The sequence below is a fragment of the Mirounga angustirostris genome, unplaced genomic scaffold (genome assembly GCF_029215605.1).
Source record: "Mirounga angustirostris isolate CCGP_5_RB_7025 unplaced genomic scaffold, mMirAng1.0.hap1 SCAF_6, whole genome shotgun sequence".
NCBI lineage: Eukaryota > Metazoa > Chordata > Mammalia > Carnivora > Phocidae > Mirounga > Mirounga angustirostris.
In genome coordinates this window covers 6,088,572-6,107,531 of record NW_026991714.1, presented here as the reverse complement: position 1 = coordinate 6,107,531, position 18,960 = coordinate 6,088,572, and the positions used below count along the sequence as shown (strand labels likewise).

General features: G+C 41.9%; 1 protein-coding gene across 5 annotated transcripts in view; it reads right to left on the bottom strand.

Moving 5' to 3' along the window:
• ATF6 (activating transcription factor 6) overlaps nt 1–17,257 on the bottom strand; it is a 212,680-nt gene extending 195,423 nt beyond the window's left edge. For 3 of the 5 annotated variants that reach the window (XM_064593816.1, XM_064593814.1, XM_064593815.1), the window contains exons 1-3: nt 17,087–17,257; nt 4,066–4,142; nt 1,174–1,261 (exon numbers count right to left, since the gene is read on the bottom strand). In XM_064593816.1, coding sequence (XP_064449886.1) covers nt 1,174–1,261; nt 4,066–4,142; nt 17,087–17,138 — 217 coding nt within the window. In that variant the 5' untranslated portion in view covers nt 17,139–17,257. The remainder of the gene's footprint in view (nt 1–1,173; nt 1,262–4,065; nt 4,143–17,086) is intronic. The other 2 variants (XM_045876783.3, XM_064593812.1) reach the window with 2 other exon arrangements.
• Between the last annotated feature and the right edge of the window lie 1,703 nt (nt 17,258–18,960).

Genomic DNA, 18,960 nt, shown 5'->3' with positions numbered 1-18,960 from the left:
TTAGGTAATGCAGTCTCCACTCTGTGTGCTGGAACACTCACACCTGAGCCTCTGAAGTCTGACTACCATGAGACCACCAAGCTGAAAGGAAGCCAAGCCACATAGAAAGGCCATGTGTAGGTGCTCTAGCCGACAGTCCTAGCCATCAAGCCACTCGGGCCAGGCAAGAGATAGGTGAGTGAAGAAATCTTAAGGTAATGCTAGCCCCCAACTTTCAAGCTCCTCCAGCTTCCCATCTTCCCAGTTGAGGTCTGGGCATCACAAAATAGGGATAAACCATTCTTTGGTGTACCCTGTCCAAATTCCTGACTCACAATTCTGGGAGCATAATAAAATGGTTGTTTTTTAAGCCACTGAGTTTGTTACATGACAATAGTAACCAGAACACTGGCCTTGGGTAGCCCATATTCTATGAGGGAAGACAGGCATTAAGCAAGACAAATAAATACATAAAATGGGGGACTGGGACATGCAAGGGTGGGGAGGACTGCAATTTGGGTGGGAGAAAGTGCTGGTGACTTACCCACTGCCCCTCATCTCTTAAATCTACCTCCTATATATAGCCTGTGATGCACATTATTAAGACATGTCCCAGCTGGCTCCCTTTTAGGTCCTATCAATGGGGGATACTGGAAGGATGCTGAAGTGAAGAGAGGGGACAAAGGGGTTTCTTCCTCCCATCAGCTTCATCCCACAAGTGACAGTTGGCTCCAGGGCCCAACTTCTCTCAGCACATCCAAAACCTACTTCATCAGAGCCCCTTAAAGATACTAGCATCAGCCAGGTGGTGCCCCCTCCACAGAAATATGTATATCAAATGCAAGGGACCCCTACACCAACTTCCTAAGTTCTGATAACCCCACGCTTTCTTTGATTCCCTAAGTTCTGTCTGGTTCTCAGGTTAACCTCTTATAAAGATATATGGAATTCAAAATCAGGATTTCTGTTATGAATTCTTTATCATTATGTGACTAAAACATAACTATGAAATTCTTTACATCCACTTGGGCAAGAAACTTACGTGTGCACTGCCATATCAAAAGTAGAGTATCTACCCCTGGGATTTTTTAACCCATCAAAGTAGCCCAATAACCCCACCTAATTTTGATGATTACCAAACTGCAAAATAAAATGCATCTGTTTAAAATTTTTACCAATGAAATACATCATTACCTGTACAGAGCTGGTTGTTGATGTCCCAAATGCCTGTTTCCCAAGGCATCAAATCCAAGTCAAAATCAAGATTATCAAAATTGTTTTCCTGTAGGTTTCAAATCAGCAAAAGGATATTAGAAGAATAAAATATACAGATCTAGAAATCAAACTATCAGACATAACTTGCCATAAATAATTGCTATTACCCAACTTAGTTAAAATAATTTTCTAAGTCAATCAGTTCATCTTGAGAATACATCTTGCATGGCCTAAAGATAAACCAACTCAGTTATCTGAAACACAGCAGGAACAATTAGGGAGGTAATGGATTCAACATCTAAAAGATTCAGTTGGTGTCATTCTTTTCCATGGGAATCGACCTTTACAAGAGTCACAAAACATGTCTTTTGTCATAAGGGAGATCCAGCAAAGTAAACTTTCCCACTGCCATTAATGAAAACAAGTCAAAGCAAATGCCCACTTACAACATCATCTCTATATAGCAATGGAAAGAATATAGATTTTAGCCAAAAGACATGCAAGAATTGAAACTATTATAAATGGTTATCTAAGAAAGAGGAGATCCATAGAAGGATGGGTAATTTTCTTCTTTTTCTACTATACTGTACTGTACAAATTTTCAAATTTCTAAAATAAAATTTCTAATTTTTTTTTAATCCTAGAAGATAAAACTAAGTTTCTCAAACAGAAGTCAACACACTTCTTAGAGGAACTCTTAGTTTCTTCATTTAAATGACATTTTTTTTCACTTAAATATAAGCATATTCTGGGTCATCTGAATAGTCGTCTTATACTATATACATAAATAAAGTACAGCCACACATGAGTTTGAGATCAAGACAGTCCTATTATCTTAAGTGTCCAGGGTTATGGAGACAAGAACAGAGGTATACAATATATACATAGTACCACAAAAGCATTCAGTATTAACTTCATATGATGGATAATAAAACAGCAACAGTCGAGAAAATAAGCCCCAGGCCAAAAGTAAAGATTGGTCTCTTAATTATTAACAACCATTTGGTAATAATTTCTAAAGTATTATTTCAAAATGTCTCTTTTGTGGTTTATTTTTATTGAGAACAAAAGGAAAGAAGGAAACAGTTTGATCCCACAGCCCCTAACTAAGTAAATATTGGTGCAAGTTAGAGAAAGAGAATGTGTGGACATTCACGTGAAAAAAAAAAAATACCACTGAAACCATGAAAGAACCCCTTTTTAAATCAACCCCCTTTGCTTTTTTCTCTTACTTGAATCTACACATCAAGAAATTAAGCAGCCTTGTACCTTCAGCAACCAAAAATATCCTTCAACTTCCTTAGCCTAAGTAAACTAAACAATGAAGCCTGCTGGAGTGCTAGCAATACTTTTTAACATGCACAACAGTGGACATGACCTACTCCAGGATGCTTCTTACTCAGTATTCAGCCAAAACGGTCAAATACCTTTTACAGCATAAGAATTTTATCTGTACGGAAACTTAACAGGCTTATTTTATGTAAAGTGAAACGTATCTGTGCTTCTATATTCTGGCTCTTCTATGACTTCTCATGGGAAACTACTAACGTGTGGAAGAGCATGACACAATTTTAAAGCTGGCAAGGGCCCTCAGACACCATTTAGTCCAATCCCTTAACTTTATACTAGAAAAACTAAGGAACTGAAAGACTGAGTGCCTTGTGTAAGGTAAGAATGTTAATTATAAAATGAGGATCATATATTTCCCTGAACCTTTCAGACTAACTACAGTATGGTAACTTGGTAGTTTAAGTCGTAGAGATTATAAATGAATATCAGTTGCTTAGGCAACCTCCCAATATTTAAAGCTAATCTGGGGCACCTGGGTGGCTCAGTCAACTAAGCATGTGCCTTCAGCTCTGGTCATGATCCCGGGGTCCTAGGATCGAGCCCCACACTGGGCTCCCTGCTCAGCGGGGAGCCTGCTTCTCCCTCTCCTCCCCGCTCATGCTCTATCTCTCTCTCTCTCTCTCAAATAAATAAATAAAATCTTAAAAAAAAAAAAAGCCAATTTAATCAATAGATCGCATTCTCAAACATCTCATAAGGTAAACAAAAACTATCAAAATTTCATGTACTGATTAAAAAAGTATATCACGTATTCTTACTCTCTTCTATTGATGCATAGTAAAACAACTGCTAAATTATTCTTTGAGAAATGTCTGAGAAACTCACTAAGCATTACATATTTTTGTACTCAGGTTAATAAGGGCTTAAAAAATAAATAACAAATATCCAATCTGATTGATGTACATATAAAATCACTGTTCGCTTGAATTACTCCCCAAGTGAAACAGCACCTCATCCATTAAAGAGTAAGACAAAATAAAAGAGTTCTATAGGCCAATGTACTATGTACTAAAACAAAAAAGACAAAGATATTTTTGAGGCCTCAAAGTGCTATAATAATAGCTTATACACAGACTTCTAACCATTCACAGGCAAAAAGTAAGGACATGTCTAAGTTTCAGAGCTTTCTATACTAAGGATATGTAACTTTTAAAAAGGAAGTTAGTAAGTTCTGCTTGACTGGATCCATGACTCACATACACCCTTTAACATCATCATTTCCCTTATGCAGCAAAGTATCTATAAAAGCCCAAAAAGTAGGCAGTTAAGTGACTTTTCCAAAGTCACCCAACTCTTGGTCAAAGGTAAACTTAGAATACCGGTCTTCTCCCACCAAGACCAATGCAGTTTCTACAATCCTAAATTTACTGAGTCAAAAATGGCTGCTAACTTTCACACTTAATACTAAAAATTATTTAAACTGAAATCACTAGCCTAAACCTGTTATCCTGAAACCATCTTGCAATAATTAGAAGATTAAATATCACATTATTCAGTAATTCTCCCCTAGTAAATACTTACATAAGTTTCCTTTGCTGCATCCAATTGCAGGTCATCAGTGTCTGTGAAATAGCCAAGTTCAGCAAACAGTGTAGAATCTTGGCACAAAAGGGTAGAGATTTAAAAAAGAAGAAGAAGAAGAACAGAGATTAATTGTCAATTCAATATTTCAACAGGAGAACAAGCACTGTACCCCTAAGCCAGCTCTATAAGGGGTTCTCATTAGCCATTACTATTACTGATAAACTCCAGCAGTGTGAATGACAATCAATTCAAAGCTATTTCTAATTCATGTATTGTTTTCCACATAATTTTTATCTTGTGATCTAAATCCTTACACCAGGGATTAACAAACAAGTTTTATGTCAGGTCACATTGGACTAAATGATAGTGACTTTTACTAACAGGAATTCTGAGGCTACATCTGGGCTCAACATGAAAATGTACCATGATTAGAAAGGGGAACCCTGGAGTGCCTGGGTGGCTCAGTCGGTTAAGCGTCTGCCTTCGGCTCAGATCATGATCCCGGAGTCCTGGGATCGAGCCCCGCATCGGGCTCCCCGCTCAGTGGGGTGGCTGCTTCTCACCTTGGCCCTCCCTCCTCTCATGCTCTCTCTGACTCACTCTCCCTCAAATAAATAAAATCTTTTAAAAAGGGGGGGGAATCCTCTTACACTGTTGGTGGGGATGCAAACTGGTACAGCCACTCTAGAGCTACCCTATGACCCAGCAATTGCACTACTAGGTATTTACCCAAAGGATACAAACATAGTGATCAGAAGGGACACATGCACCCCAATGTTTATAGCAGCAATGTCCACAATAGCCAAACTAGGAAAGAGCCCAGATGTCCATCGACAAATGAATGGATAAAGAAGACGTGGTGTACATATACAATGGAATATTACTCAGCCATCAAAAAGAATGAAATCTTGCCAGTTGCAACGACATAAATGGAACTAGACGGTATTACACTAAGCAAAATAAGTCAGTCAGAGAAAGACAAATACCATACGATTTCACTCCTATGTGGAATTTAAGAAACAAAACAGATGAACATAGGGGAAGGGAAGGAAAAATAAAATAAGATGAAAATTGAGAGGGAGGCAAATCATAAGAGGCACTGAACTCTAGGAAGCAAACTGAGGGTTGCTGGAGGGGACGTGGGTGAGGGGAAGGGATCACTGGATGATGGGCATTAAGGAAGGCACCTGATGTAATGAGCCCTGGGTGTTATATGCAACTGATGAATCACTAAATTCTACCTCTGAAACTGAGGAAAGAAAGAAAGAAAAAGAAAAGAAAAGAAAAGAAAGAAGAAAGAGAGAGAGAGAAAGGAAGGAAGGAAGGGAGGGAGAGAAGGAGGGGAAGGAAAATGTACCATGGCTGATCAGCAGTAATGATAGAAGAGGAATATGGCAGCCCATGAACCTCGTATTTGCCATCCAAGCCTCAGTTAAGGGTACAACCAACTTTCTATGAAAACAATAAAGGCCTCGCTTACCTAAACCATTAAATTTATTTCAGCAAATCTAACTAATTCCAATTTCCAGATAATATTTCATTATAGGGGCGCCTGGGTGGCTCAGTCGTTAAGCGTCTGCCTTCGGCTCAGGTCATGATCCCAGGGTCCTGGGATCGAGCCCCGCATCGGGGTCCCTGCTCCGCGGGAAGCCTGCTTCCCCCTCTCCCACGCCCCCTGCTTGTGTTCCCTCTCTCACTACGTCTCTGTCAAATAAATAAACAAAATCTTAAAAAAAAAAAAAAAAAAAGGATTTCATTATAAACCAAGAAGTTTATGGACACAGAAAATACTCTTTAATAAACGAGGTTGAAACTTCCTATAGAGATAGGTCAAGATGCTGAAAAGGCCAAAGGCAGCTGATTACCATACAACTTGTGAAGTGTCCATTTTCTCTAACATGTTCAGAATCTCAAGAACTTGAAAGAGTTTTTCCAAATCTAAGTTTGCTTTTGTACTCCCCAGTATCATGCCACTGAAACTGCTCTGCTCATTTCCTCGTGTAACATACAGGAGTTACACCACCAATCTATCATAACTCAGCCAGTGACAGAATCATTTCACCAACCTACAACAAAATAATACCTAGCAAAGGGGCGCCAGGGTGGCTCAGTTGTTAAGCGTCTGCCTTCGGCTCAGGTCATGATACCAGGACCCTGGGATCAAGTCCCATGTCAGGCTCCCTGCTCTGCGGGAAGCCTGCTTTCCCCTCTCCCACTCCCCCCTGCTTGTGTTCCCTCTCTCACTGTGTCTCTAGATGATAAATAAAATCTTTAAAATAATAATAATACCTAGCAAAAAATTTTGTGTAGTAGTAATGGAAGGTTATTCACACAACTCTCACAAAAGGATGACCGAAAACTCGGACGCAGAGCCAAAAACACGTAAGCAAGTAACTATGGCTACATGCCCCACACAGAGGCTGAAACCCTTGAAAGAGTTCTCTCTACTGTTGCCTCTCATTTCTCCTCTCCCATTCTTTCTGGAGCCTGTTTTCACCAAGCTCCTCTCCCACACACACAAATAGTTATTAATGTCACCAACGACCTCTACGTTGCTAAATTCAATGGTAGATTCAAGGTCCTCGTCTTACTTGACCTATCAGCAGCACTGGATGGAGTTGATCCTTTCTTTTTTTTTCTTTTTTAGATTTTATTTATTTATTCATGAGAGACAGAGAGAGAAAGAGGCAGAGGGAAAAGCAGGCTCCCAAGGAGCAGGGAGCCCGATGTGGGACTCGATCCCAGGACCCTGAGATCATGACCTGAGCCGAAGGCAGACGCTTAACCATCTGAGCCACCCAGGCACCCGGAGTTGATCCTTTCATATTAATTGAAACATGTGCTTCACTTGGCTTCCAAATTACCACACTCACCTGATTTTCCTTCCACCTCACTGCTGACCCTATCTTGCTGGTTCCTCCTCATCTCCCGGCATGAAATAGTCCCTGCGATCAGCATAAACTTTCTATCTACTCTACTCCCTTTGTGATCTCAGCTGAGTTCATGGCTTTAATAGCATCTATATGCCAAGAATTCCCAAATACACATCTGCAGCCCGTACCTCAAGATGCACGTACATACTGAGTACATCTCTTAAGACACCTCCTCTTGGAGGTCTCAGACGTAGCACATCCCAAACTGAGCTCCTGATCGCCCCCAGCACACCCCCTACTGCTCTGTCCTCATATCAGTTAATCACAATTCAATTCTCCCAGTAGCTCAAGCCAAAAACCCTGGCTGGAGTCACTGTTTACTTCTCTTCACTCTCCATATTCAAACTACCAGCAAATCCCATCAGTTCTGTCTTCAAACTATATATCCACATAATCTGGTTTTTACCTTTCCTTCCCATCTTTCCTTTTCTTCCTTACATTTCCCATGACTGAGATGTCAGCTTCCGAGGAAGCAGGGCAATGAGGATATGGGGCTCTGTGTCATCATCTGTAGCAATGTGCCTGGTATCCAAGGAAATGGGATGGCGCGGGAGAGAGGGGGCTGTCCAGTGTCAGTGGCAGCACGCCCAGGCTGCCAAGGAAATGGGGCAGGAGGGAGAACAAAGTGGCAGATGGAAGAGGCAGCCTGAATGTTTATGAGAATGATGACAGTGAACAAATGGCTTAATCAATTGAGCAAATAATGAAATACATCTAAAATACCTGGAGCCAGGTTTCTCACTGTCCAAGAAAGTATGCAAAAACATGGAAAGGAAAGAGCGTAAGAGAAACCTAAGATGTTGGACTGGCATTGGAAGTATTGGTATGAGCCCATTTCTAAAAAATATATGCACACAGAAGAGTTATAGATGTTTGTATACATGTGTATATCTATACACACACATACATGCCCTAGTTTTGTGGGCTGAAAGGTCCTAGAACAGTGATATCCCAGTAGCAATGAAAATACTCTGTGGTCAAATCCTGGATAATAACTGCCATCCTCCACTAAATGAAAGTCCATTAAAGAGCTCTTTGGAGAAATGGCTGATTCCAGAGCTGAAGCAGGGAAAGCGCAGGACAAGAATGGAAAATCTTGTTGTGACAGAAAATAAGGAAATTCCCTGAGAATGATTGGAATATGTCAAAAGAAAAAAAAAGAGCTGATATGAATGGATTCCCACTGGTCAAACTGGGGAAAATCTGGGCATCGAAATAAAATGGGAGTACCAAATTTTAACCCACTGAATCAAATAGGAGTCAGTGGGTCCATAATGAAATAAATACACACATACACACACATTACAGAGAAAGCTCTTTCTTACAGTACAATGTCAATTAATAAATGCATACAGAATGACAGCAGAGATAATCACCATTTGGCATTAGAGTGGTAGTTGATATAGGCAGGAACTATCAGTGGAGGCTAGGGCTGGTGGGTGAAGGTTTAACAAGGAACAGGATATTGGTGTGATGTCAGATTATCTCCCCCAAAACAGCAATCAAAGACAAAAGGGGAAATAGTGACTTTACAGTGGTGAAACCTGGCAGCTACCAACTGGAGCATGTGATCAAGATGAACCTCACCTTGGGACAGATCAACATAGTGTTGTGATTCTCTGAGAAGAGCACAGTGTGATATCTCTGGCATTCCAGCCACGGATGCATGGCCTGATTCTGGTCATGAGAAAACCGTGGGCAGACCCAGATTTAGGGTCATCTTGGAGACTAAAAGACCTGTATTCTTTAAGACTGTCAAGGGCACAAGAGACAGAAAAAGACTAAGAAACCATTCCGGACTGAAGGACATTAAGGAGACCTGACAAGTAAAAGTGATGTGTGTTTGCAGGGAGGATTCTGGTCGAGAAAAGAAAAGGAGCCATTATTAAGACAGATGGCAGGGTGCCTGGGTGGCTCAGTCGTTAAGCGTCTGCCTTCGGCTCAGGTCATAATCCCAGGGTCCTGGGATCAAGCCCCGAATCGGGCTCCCTGTTCGGTGGGAAGCCTGCTTCTCTCTCTCCCACTTACCCTGCTTGTGTTCTCTCTCTTGCTGTCTCTGTCAAATAAATAAATAAAACCTTAAAAAAAACAAAAGAAGAAGATAGCAAGAGGGGAAGAATGAAGGGGGGGAAATCGGAGGGGGAGACGAAGCATGAGAGACGATGGACTCTGAAAAAAAAACTGAGGGTTCTAGAGGGGAGGGGGGTGGGAGGATGGGTTAGCCTGGTGATGGGTATTAAAGAGGGCACATTCTGCATGGAGCACTGGGTGTTATACGCAAATAATGAATCATGGAACACTACATCAAAAACTAATGATGTAATGGTGATTAACATAATAATTAAAAAAAAAAAGACAGATGGCAAAATCTGAATGGCAGCTGCGAGACGGATGGTAACATGTCAATGTTTATTTCCTGACTGGAAGGAGTAACATGGTAGTAATACAGGAGTATCCTTGCTTTGCAAGGAGGGGATACACACTGTAGTATTTAAAGACAATGGGTCAACACATCTCTCTCTAATGAAAAAGAAATGAGGTAAGTGCAATAAAATTTAACAGGGAAACTGTATGAAGGGCATGCAACTATTCTTACTTTTCTTTAGTTTTGAAACTATTTCAAAATTTAAACATCTAAATAAAAATATGTGTGGGGGGGTGCCTGGATGGCTCAGTGGTTAAGCGTCTACCTTCAGCTCAGGTCATGATGCCAGGGTCCTGGGATCGAGCCCCGCATCGGGCTCTCTGATCACTGGGGAGCCTACTTCTCCCTCTCCCTCTGCCGGCCGCTCTGCCTACTTGTGCTCTCTCTCTCTCTCAAATAAATAAAATCTTTAGAAATAAATAAATAAATAAACGTCCAGCTCTTGATTTCAGCTCAGATTGTGATCTCAGGGTGGTGAGGTCGAGCCCCTCATCGAGCCCCACGTCAGGCTCCACACATAGCGTGGAGTCTGCTTGTCCCTCTCCCTCCCCCAGCCTTGCACTCGTGAGCATGCTCTTGCTCTCTCTCAAATCAATAAGTAAAATCTTTAAAAAAAAAAAAATAGCCTCCAAAATCTTTCTGGTAACTTGAAATTTTAATGTTTACTAAGATAAGTTAAATGATGGATATTTGTTGACTACCTAGATCATTTCCAAATAAAATAAAATACTGAAACATTAATTACTGAACATAGGTTTATCCACTTTTCACTCAGTGGGGAGTCTGCTGGGAGATTCTCTCTCCTCCCTCTGCCCCTCTCCACTCACACGCGCGCTCTCTCTCTCTCTCTCTCAAAAAATAAAATAAAATAAAAATCTATGTGTGTATACATTTGTATATGTGGATGTATTTGTATATATCCATAATCCAACCATCCCCATTACCTCCACTGCCACTACTGCAATTCACTCAGATCACTACATTAGCCTCCAAATGTTCTCTCTGCTTCTGCCCTTGCCCGCCCTTCAGTCTATTTTCAACAGAGCAGCTAAAGTGAGACTGTAAAAACACAGGATATTATTGGGAATCAGGATTTTCACAGAAAAGAAATGTAACCCAGCAGGGAATGCTTTGTCCAGTCGGGCACCCCTGGACTCCCTGTACATAAGTTCTCCCAATAAACCTATATCTCAGAAAGAAAAAAAATATATAAGTATATAATGCAAGAAGATGAGAAAGAACTCTGTCGTACTGGCTTTGACCTGTAGGTATTAGTATGAATTCACGCTGTTTAAAAATACCTATTTCCTTGTTCTCGGGAGGTACCTGATGAAATGTTTAGGAGTTTCATATTATCTGTAGCCTACTTTCAGGTGATGAAAGAGGAGGGAAGTATGGGTAATACTGAATGTGACAGAATGTTAACAGTTGGTAAATCTAGACGGGGGAATATAGGGTATCACTGTAGTGATCTTTTAATTTTCTGTGGTTTTTAAACAAAAACCTCTCTGTGGTTTAAAAACAACTGAAAGTAGGTTAATAAATGTATATCTACCAAAAATCCCCAAAGCATCCATAAGAAAGTGGTGGTGCTGGTAACCTCTAAAGTATCTCTAAAATCTATTGCCTATTCCAACATCCTCTTCACCAATCTCACATAACCAATATTTAGATGTCCCTTTGCAGTAGTAAACTATGGTAGCTATTATTTTTAACTTGCTCAGCAAGCTTTCCCACCTGACCTTGACCTGACCATTTATTTATTCATTTACTTCTTGTCAGTTTAGTAAGATGAGAAATGGCCACCAGGTTTAACAAAATGGAAATAAGGGGTGACCTCAGAGCAGCTTTGGTGGAGTGGTGGAGCCTGGCTGTGGTGAGACAATAAGGAGAAACTGTAGTCAGTGAACATGGTTTGTTATTTTTTTTCCTTAAGAATTCTGCTGTAGGGGCGCCTGGGTGGCTCAGTCGTTAAGCGTCTGCCTTCGGCTCAGGTCATGATCCCAGGGTCCTGGGATCGAGCCCCGCATCAGGCTCCCTGCTCGGCGGGAAGCCTGCTTCTCCCTCTCCCACTCCCCCTGCTTGTGTTCCCTCTCTTGCTGTATCTCTCTCTGTCAAATAAATAAAATCTTTAAAAAAATTTTTTTTTAAATTTAAAAAATTAAAAAAAAAAAGAATTCTGCTGTAAAGAGAAACACAGTAGCAGCTAGAGGAGATGTAACATCTAAAGAGGGTCTGGAGGGTTTTTTCTTTACTCTGAATAGGAGCAACAACTACACGTTTATTGACCAGTAGAGATGACCTAGTATAGAGGGAAATGATGATATACAGGGAACAGAAGGAAGAAGTCTCGAGCAACACTCTTGACTCAAGAGGAGGGATCTACAGCACGTGTGGCTCCAGCGAGAAACCATTTGTTCCCAACAAGAGAAGAGGAGGTAAATATGCTGGTAGGTGAGTAGATGAGGTCATGGGAGACTGTGGAAGTTCTCTTCTGATTCAAAGGAAGGGGGAGGAGGTGACAGAGGTTTGAAGAGAGAAGAAATTTCATAAAAACAACCACTGAAGTGGGAGAATGAGAGACCAGGCAAATATGATCTGCCAGGCCACACCTCAAGGTCTGTTTCAGGTTACTATCATAAATCAGTTAGATTTAACCAAGCTTATGGTTCATCCAAGAGAGAACTACAAAACATAGAAACAAGGTGCTGAGACTGTGAGCGAGGGAAGTTATAATGAGTGCCCATGGAACTGAACTGGGTAAGGGGGAAGTGATGACACAGAGGAAATGGGGAGCAGTGAAAACATGGCAGGGTCCCAGCAGGACCACAGGGACTGATGGAACGCAAAAGAGAGTGAGCTGGTAAGACAGGAGGTGGTGGGCCGAGTGGGGGCTGTTGAAACGGAGACTGTTACCAGCACTGACAAGGTTTCAGCTTATGATCACGGGAGGAAATGGCTGAGACAGGGTGGAAGGCCAGATCACTGGTGGAGAGGAGGCCAAGGAAATGAGAGGTCAGGATATTTAAAGTACTTCTGAGTATCTGAAATCATCCAAGGAAGGAATGTTGGAGAAAAGTGACAGACATAACAGGAATGGGTAGAGCACAGCATGTTGTGACAATGTGAAATTCAAACTGGATGTTTCTTAAGGAGGATGAAAGGAGAATGAGCTGAACGTAGCAGTGAAAAACAAGAAAGTTGACTATCCCACCTTTAGAGGCCCAAATGGCAAAAAAGATTTGAGAATCAAAATGGCCGCCATTCACCAAGCCTGCAGAGAAAGCAGCAGCCACGAGAGTCAGGCTGCGGTCAGTGCCAGAAGGCCAACTTTTACAGAAGAGACTGAGGATATAAAAGAAACCGGAGGGGCGCCTGGGTGGCTCAGTCAGTTAAGCGTCTGCCTTCAGCTCAGGTCATGATCCCAAGGTCCTGGGACCAAGCCTCCCATTGGGCTCCCTGCTCACTGGGGAGCCTGCTTCTCCCTCTCCCTCTGCCTGTCGCTCTGCCTACTTGTGCGCTCTTTCTGTCAAATAAATAAAATCCTAAAACAAACAAACAAAAAACCCAACAAGGTGGGGTGCCTGGGTGGCTCAGTCAGTTGGGCAACTGACTCTTGATTTTGGTCATAATCTCCGGGTCATGAGATTGAGTCCCATGACTCTGGGCTCAGTGGGGAGTCTGCTGAAGATTCTCTCTCTCCCCCCGCCCCCACTCACGCACGTGCACACACACGCTCTCTCTCAAATAAACAAATCTAAAAAACAACAACAAGCTACCACACACACTTATTAGAATGGCTAAAATCCAAACACTGGCAACATCAAATGCTGGTGAGGATATGGAGCAACAAGAAAGAACATTCATTCATTGCTAATGGGAAAGCAAAACAGTACAGCCATTTTGGAAAACAGTTTGGAACTTCCTTTCAAAACTAAATATGCTCTTACCATATGATGCAGCAATTATGCTTCTTGCTATTTACCCAAATGATCTGAAAACATGTCCACACAAAAAGCTGCAAATGAACATAGCAGCTTTATATATAACTGCCAATATTTTAAGGCAACCAAAATATCCTTTGATATGTAAATGGATAAACAAACTGTGCTATGGACTGAATTGTGTCCCCCCAAATTTATATGTTGAAGCCATACCCCCCAGTGTGACTGTAGCCAGAGACAGGGTGGTCTTTAGGAGGTAATCAAGATTAAATGACAATTTAAGAGCGGGGCCCTAATCTGATAGGACCGTGGCCTTACAGGCAGAGGGAGAGAGAGAGCCTTCCCCACCCCCTCCTCCTCTCCACCTCTCTCTCCCTTCACTCTTCTCCCTCTCTCTTTCCTCTCCTGCCTCTGCCTTGTGAAGACACAATGAAAAGGCAGCCATCCACAAGTCAGGAAGAGAGCCTTCACCAGAACTTGACCATGCTGGCACCTGATCTCAGACTTCCAGCCTTCAGAACTGTCAGAAAGTAAATTTCTGTTGTTTAAACCACCCAGTCTATGGTATTTTGTTATGGCAGGCTGAGCGACCAATACACTGTAGTACATCCATACAATGGAATATTAGTGCTTTAAAAAAAAAAAAAAAGAGCTACCAAGCCATGAAAAATCGTAGACAGATCTTAAATTCATGTTGTTAAGTGGAAAAAGCTACCTACTGAACAATTCCAACTACATGACATTCTGAAAAAGGCAAAACTAGATAGATAGTGAAAAGATCAGTGGTTGCTTAGGGCCCAGGAGGAGAGAGGGAGAGATGACTAGGTGCAGCACAGGGGATTTTTTAGATACATGAAACTATTCTGTCGGATACTGTACATACATGATATTAGATATTCGTCAAAACCCACAAAATGTACAACACAGAAGGAATCTTAAACTATGGATTTTAGTTAATCATACTGGATCAATACTGGCTCATCAACTGTAACAAATTCACTACATTAATGCAAGATGTTACCAATATGGAAAGTGGCGGGGGGGGGGTGTAAATAGAATTCTATGTACTATCTGCTCAATTATTCTGTAAATCTAAAGCTTTACTAAAAAGAAAGCCTATTAAATATTAAAAATAATTATGTGAAATCCAGGGGGCGCCTGGCTGGCTCAGTCAGTACAGCATGCGACTCTTGGATCTCAGGGTTGTGAGTTCGAGCCCCACGTTGTGTGTGTAGAGATTACTTAAAAATAACTAAAAAATCTTAAAACAAAATAAAATAAAGTAATTATGTGAAATTCAGATTTCAGTGTCCATAAACAAAGCTGTATGGGAACACAGCCACACTCATTTACATGTTCAGTTTACGTTGCCTATGGGCCTATGGCTGCTTCTGCACTCTAACAGCAGAGTTGAGTAGTTGCAACAGAGACCACAGGACCACATAGCCTAAAATACTTACTATCTGGACCTTCACAGAAAATGTTTGTAGACCACAGCTCTAAATTTCATTACCCAAGTTAAAGGGAAAAAGCACATCCCACCATAGGCTGTTCTGAGCTAATCACTTTATTTAATTACTCAAAGTTGTTAGAATGACAAGTACTAATTACATAATCTGAATTTTTAAATATCACTGGCCACCTTCTAATATTAAAAAAAAAATTTAAATAAATCAGTGAAGTCTTTGGATACTCAAAATGGCAACTCCCAGAAAAAGAAGCCATATTCTACTGAAAAACAGTAGCAAAAAAGTAGCGTTTCACTTTAGCGCCTGCAAAATCTATCCTGCTTACTGAACACCTAACGAGTCAGAATTAAAGTGAACTAAGAGAAGATTGTTAACAGTTTGAAAAGAGAAGCCTGGAAAACAATAGGAAATGGGCACGTTCAGGGAGGGGCAGGGCAGGATACCTGAGTTAAGTCAGTGAAACAACTACAAAGAACCTAATGCTCTGTTAAAGAACATTAGGACTACGCCTCAATTTATCAGATTAATCAGGAAAATGCAGCCTGAGTATCAGAAGACAAAATAATGCTTTGAGGAAGTGCCCCACAGTTGCAGTTTACGAAATATCATGAAAATGTAACAGTTGACTAGCTGAGAAAAAACCGTAACTACCTGACACTCTAAAGTAGATTTATTAATAACTGGGAGGGGGTGGATCTTGGGAAGAATCAATCTACAGAAATAATTAAGGAAAGCATTATAGGGGCACCTGGGTGGCTCAGTTGGTTAAGTGACGGCCTTCGGCTCAGGTCATGATCCTGGAGTCCTGGGATCGAGTCCCACATCGGGCTCCCTGTTCGGTGGGGAGCCTGCTTCTCCCTCTGACCCTCCTCCCCCCTCTCATGCTCTCTCTCTCTCTCTCCTTCTCTCTCTCAAATAAATAAATAAAATCTTTTAAAAAAAGAAAAGAAAAGAAAAGCATTATAGAATAAATGACTAAGAGCAGAGGCTCTGGAGGTAGACAAACCTGGTTCTGATCCCCCTTGTGCCACTCACTAGCTAGAAGATTGAACATTCACTCTCCCTCAGCCTCAGTTTTCTCATCTGTAAATTAACAATAACTCCTAGTGATGTTGGAAGATTAAGAAGATAATGCATGTAAAAGCTTGCAGGACACCTGACACAAATGAAGTGCTCGGTAAATGGTAATTACTATTACCACTACATTTGGCTCAGGATAACATACTTGAAATTGACAGTCTACAGTTTTTCCAGCAACAGCTAGGAAATCCACCAAGGGCTGAAATAAATGTCTCCTGTCATAATTTTAGAGAAGTTCTGTCCTTGAAAAGTCAAATGAGAACTTCAGTTCAGTAAACGGAATTGAGATTGCACTTTGCTACTCAGAATGATGGTCCAAGGGGGAAAGATGAGCATCAGTCTGGGTTCCTCCCCCGCCCCCAATTCCAAAGTGGGTGAATGGCGTAGGCTCAACTACAGGGCCCACTCGACCTATGCAATCCCAAATTCTCACTGAAGCCCAAGACCAGCATTAGTATTAGTCCCGCAACAAAGAGAAAAATAAAAGGTTCCTCTAAACACCTAGATGACGAAGTTTCCCCACTCTGATTCCCACTGCATTCCATTCCACTCTTCCTGACCACAAAACCAAACAAAAATATACGAAGCAAAAAAAAAAAAAAAAAAAAAAATTAGAGCTGTTTCTGGAGGGCAGTCAGGATTACAACAGTTTTTAAGAGTTAGGGCTAGGTAGTCAGGGGCCCAAGGTCAGGTGCTTTGGTTCTCTGCCAAGATGGACATCAGCCTAGATCAACAGTGGCAGCTGCGACACGAAGATCTCTGTATACACTCCCATTCTCTCACACAAACACGGACAGACACACTCCACGGCAATCACCGCCCACATCCCACACTGAGAAAACAGCTTACAGCCTTTTGGGTGGTCACAGCCATCCTGCCCTCTACTTCTTACCGACGCCCTTTTCACCCCCACACAATGATCACCTAGTACTTTCCCAGCGGAAACGCTGAAAAACGGTAATAATTCCAGTCACGCAACATTTTACGCTCGCTGTTGCCAGCGCAGAAACCGACCGGCTCGGCTAGACTCTTCCAGGGAGGACCGCGGACGGAAGCGACAGGCTGGCCCCGGCTCCCGGAGCAGAGTTCGCCCACACCAGTCTCCGCAAGTGCGCGAAGGAGCAAGAACCGCCGGCCGGCGCCGGCACGTTCTCAGCTGCCACTCACCCCAGTCCTCATCGGCTCGGTGAGAGAGGCCCGGGCTAAGAGGGGACTCCATGGTGCCGGCAACGCCAGCCGGCGCCCGCAAGCCCCACGCTCCGGCGGCCTGGAACTCGGCGACTAAGAGCCCGGACGGCGGCGGCAGGAGGACAAAATACCCCCCACCGCCCCGCGGACGGTGGCCGAGTGAAGACAAAGTGCTTCCGCTGCCCGGGGAACTTGCGCAAATCAGCCAAGAGGAGCGTCGGAGACGAGTTCGTTTAAACAAGTCGGCGAGTAACTATTTCCCTGTGGGACTTTTCGGCACTTTCTGTCCCGCTGCTTTAAGGGAAAAAAAGAAAAGAAACACACATAAACACTACTTTGGCTAAGTAAAATGTACTGATAATATTTTTAAAAAAGGAAAAAGGAAAGAAAAAAGTAAAAGCCCTCTCCGAACCTACTGGCTTGTTCCCTGAACATCTTTAATACACAGCGTAACTATCTCAGAACAAAATCAGAGACCAATAAAGTAAATTCGATTTAATTTGCAGAATCACTTGCTATCAATGTAAAAACCTTCCGCAGACACAAGTGTGGGAAAGAAAAACTCAACTATTGTTCCACGTTCGTTAGACCCACGTCTTCGCAGGCACGTGCCTGAGGTAAACACCAGCACTGCGAATCGTACTTCTAGAAAGCCTACTCTTCCTTAAACGAATTTAAACAAGGCAGATACAAAAAATGAACTCCCCGTGCTGAAACGTATCTCCTACGTAATGCGTTTCTAAATCGTAGCACTTCGTAGTGGAAATCCCGGCGAGCTTACCCTATACAAACCTACAATAAATCCCCAATCTTTTTATTGCTAAAATGTAAGATTCCGTTTTGCTTAGAAGAAATTCACATCATGGGGCGCCTGGGTGGCTCAGTCGGTTAAGCGACTGCCTTCGGCTCAGGTCATGATCCCGGGGTCCTGGGATCGAGCCCCGCATCGGGCTCCCTGCTCGGCGGGGAGTCTGCTTCTCCCTCTGACCCTCCTCCCTCTCGTGCTCTCTGTCTCTCATTCTCTCTCGCAAATAAATAAATAAAATCTTTAAAAAAATAAATAAAAATAAAAATAAAAAAAAGAAGAAATTCACATCACGAACTCCAACTGAAAATCTGAACTGAGTCTGACAGAACAGTTTCGAGACCGCTGCTTAACAGAATTTCTTTTCACGGCATTTCAGCGGCGAGGGTGTCAAATCCCCTAAGAACACGTATCCCTTTAGGACCAAGGGGAATCTTTCCCAAGGTTACTAAACCAAACGAAAGCTTCCCAGAATCCACCCAACTCCTCGTGGCTGGAGGGTTGCTGCAGATTGCGTAATCCGCAGTGTTCAGTACAGCTCTGGACCCCAAACCAGAAGAAAAAACAAAACAAAACACGACATGATTGCTTTTGTCATCAGATAACTAACCGGTTTTCATGTACGGCGAAATATATATCACCTCTATTCGTATTCAACTGCAAATTCAAAACTGACAAACTCAAATAAAACCAGCAAGTCTTCTATTCCGCATCCACGAGATACTTTTTCTTTTAATCACCATGACTGAACTCTTGCCAGTTTTTATTTTTTTAATTTTTGGAATTTTAATTTTTATCCCCAAAGTGCAGATAATGAAAAGACATTTGCATACCTATCACCAAAGATGAACAAATATTAACATTTCCCATTTTTGTTTCAGATTTTTCATAATATAAGAAATTAAACATTACAGGTAAAACCGAAGTCTGCTTTTCCCTCTGCTTCATTTCCCTCCCTCCACATAGACTTCTATTACATACATCTAGTGTTGCGTTTTTAAATTTACATAAACATGTCATACTCGTTCTCCAAATCACTTTTTTTTTT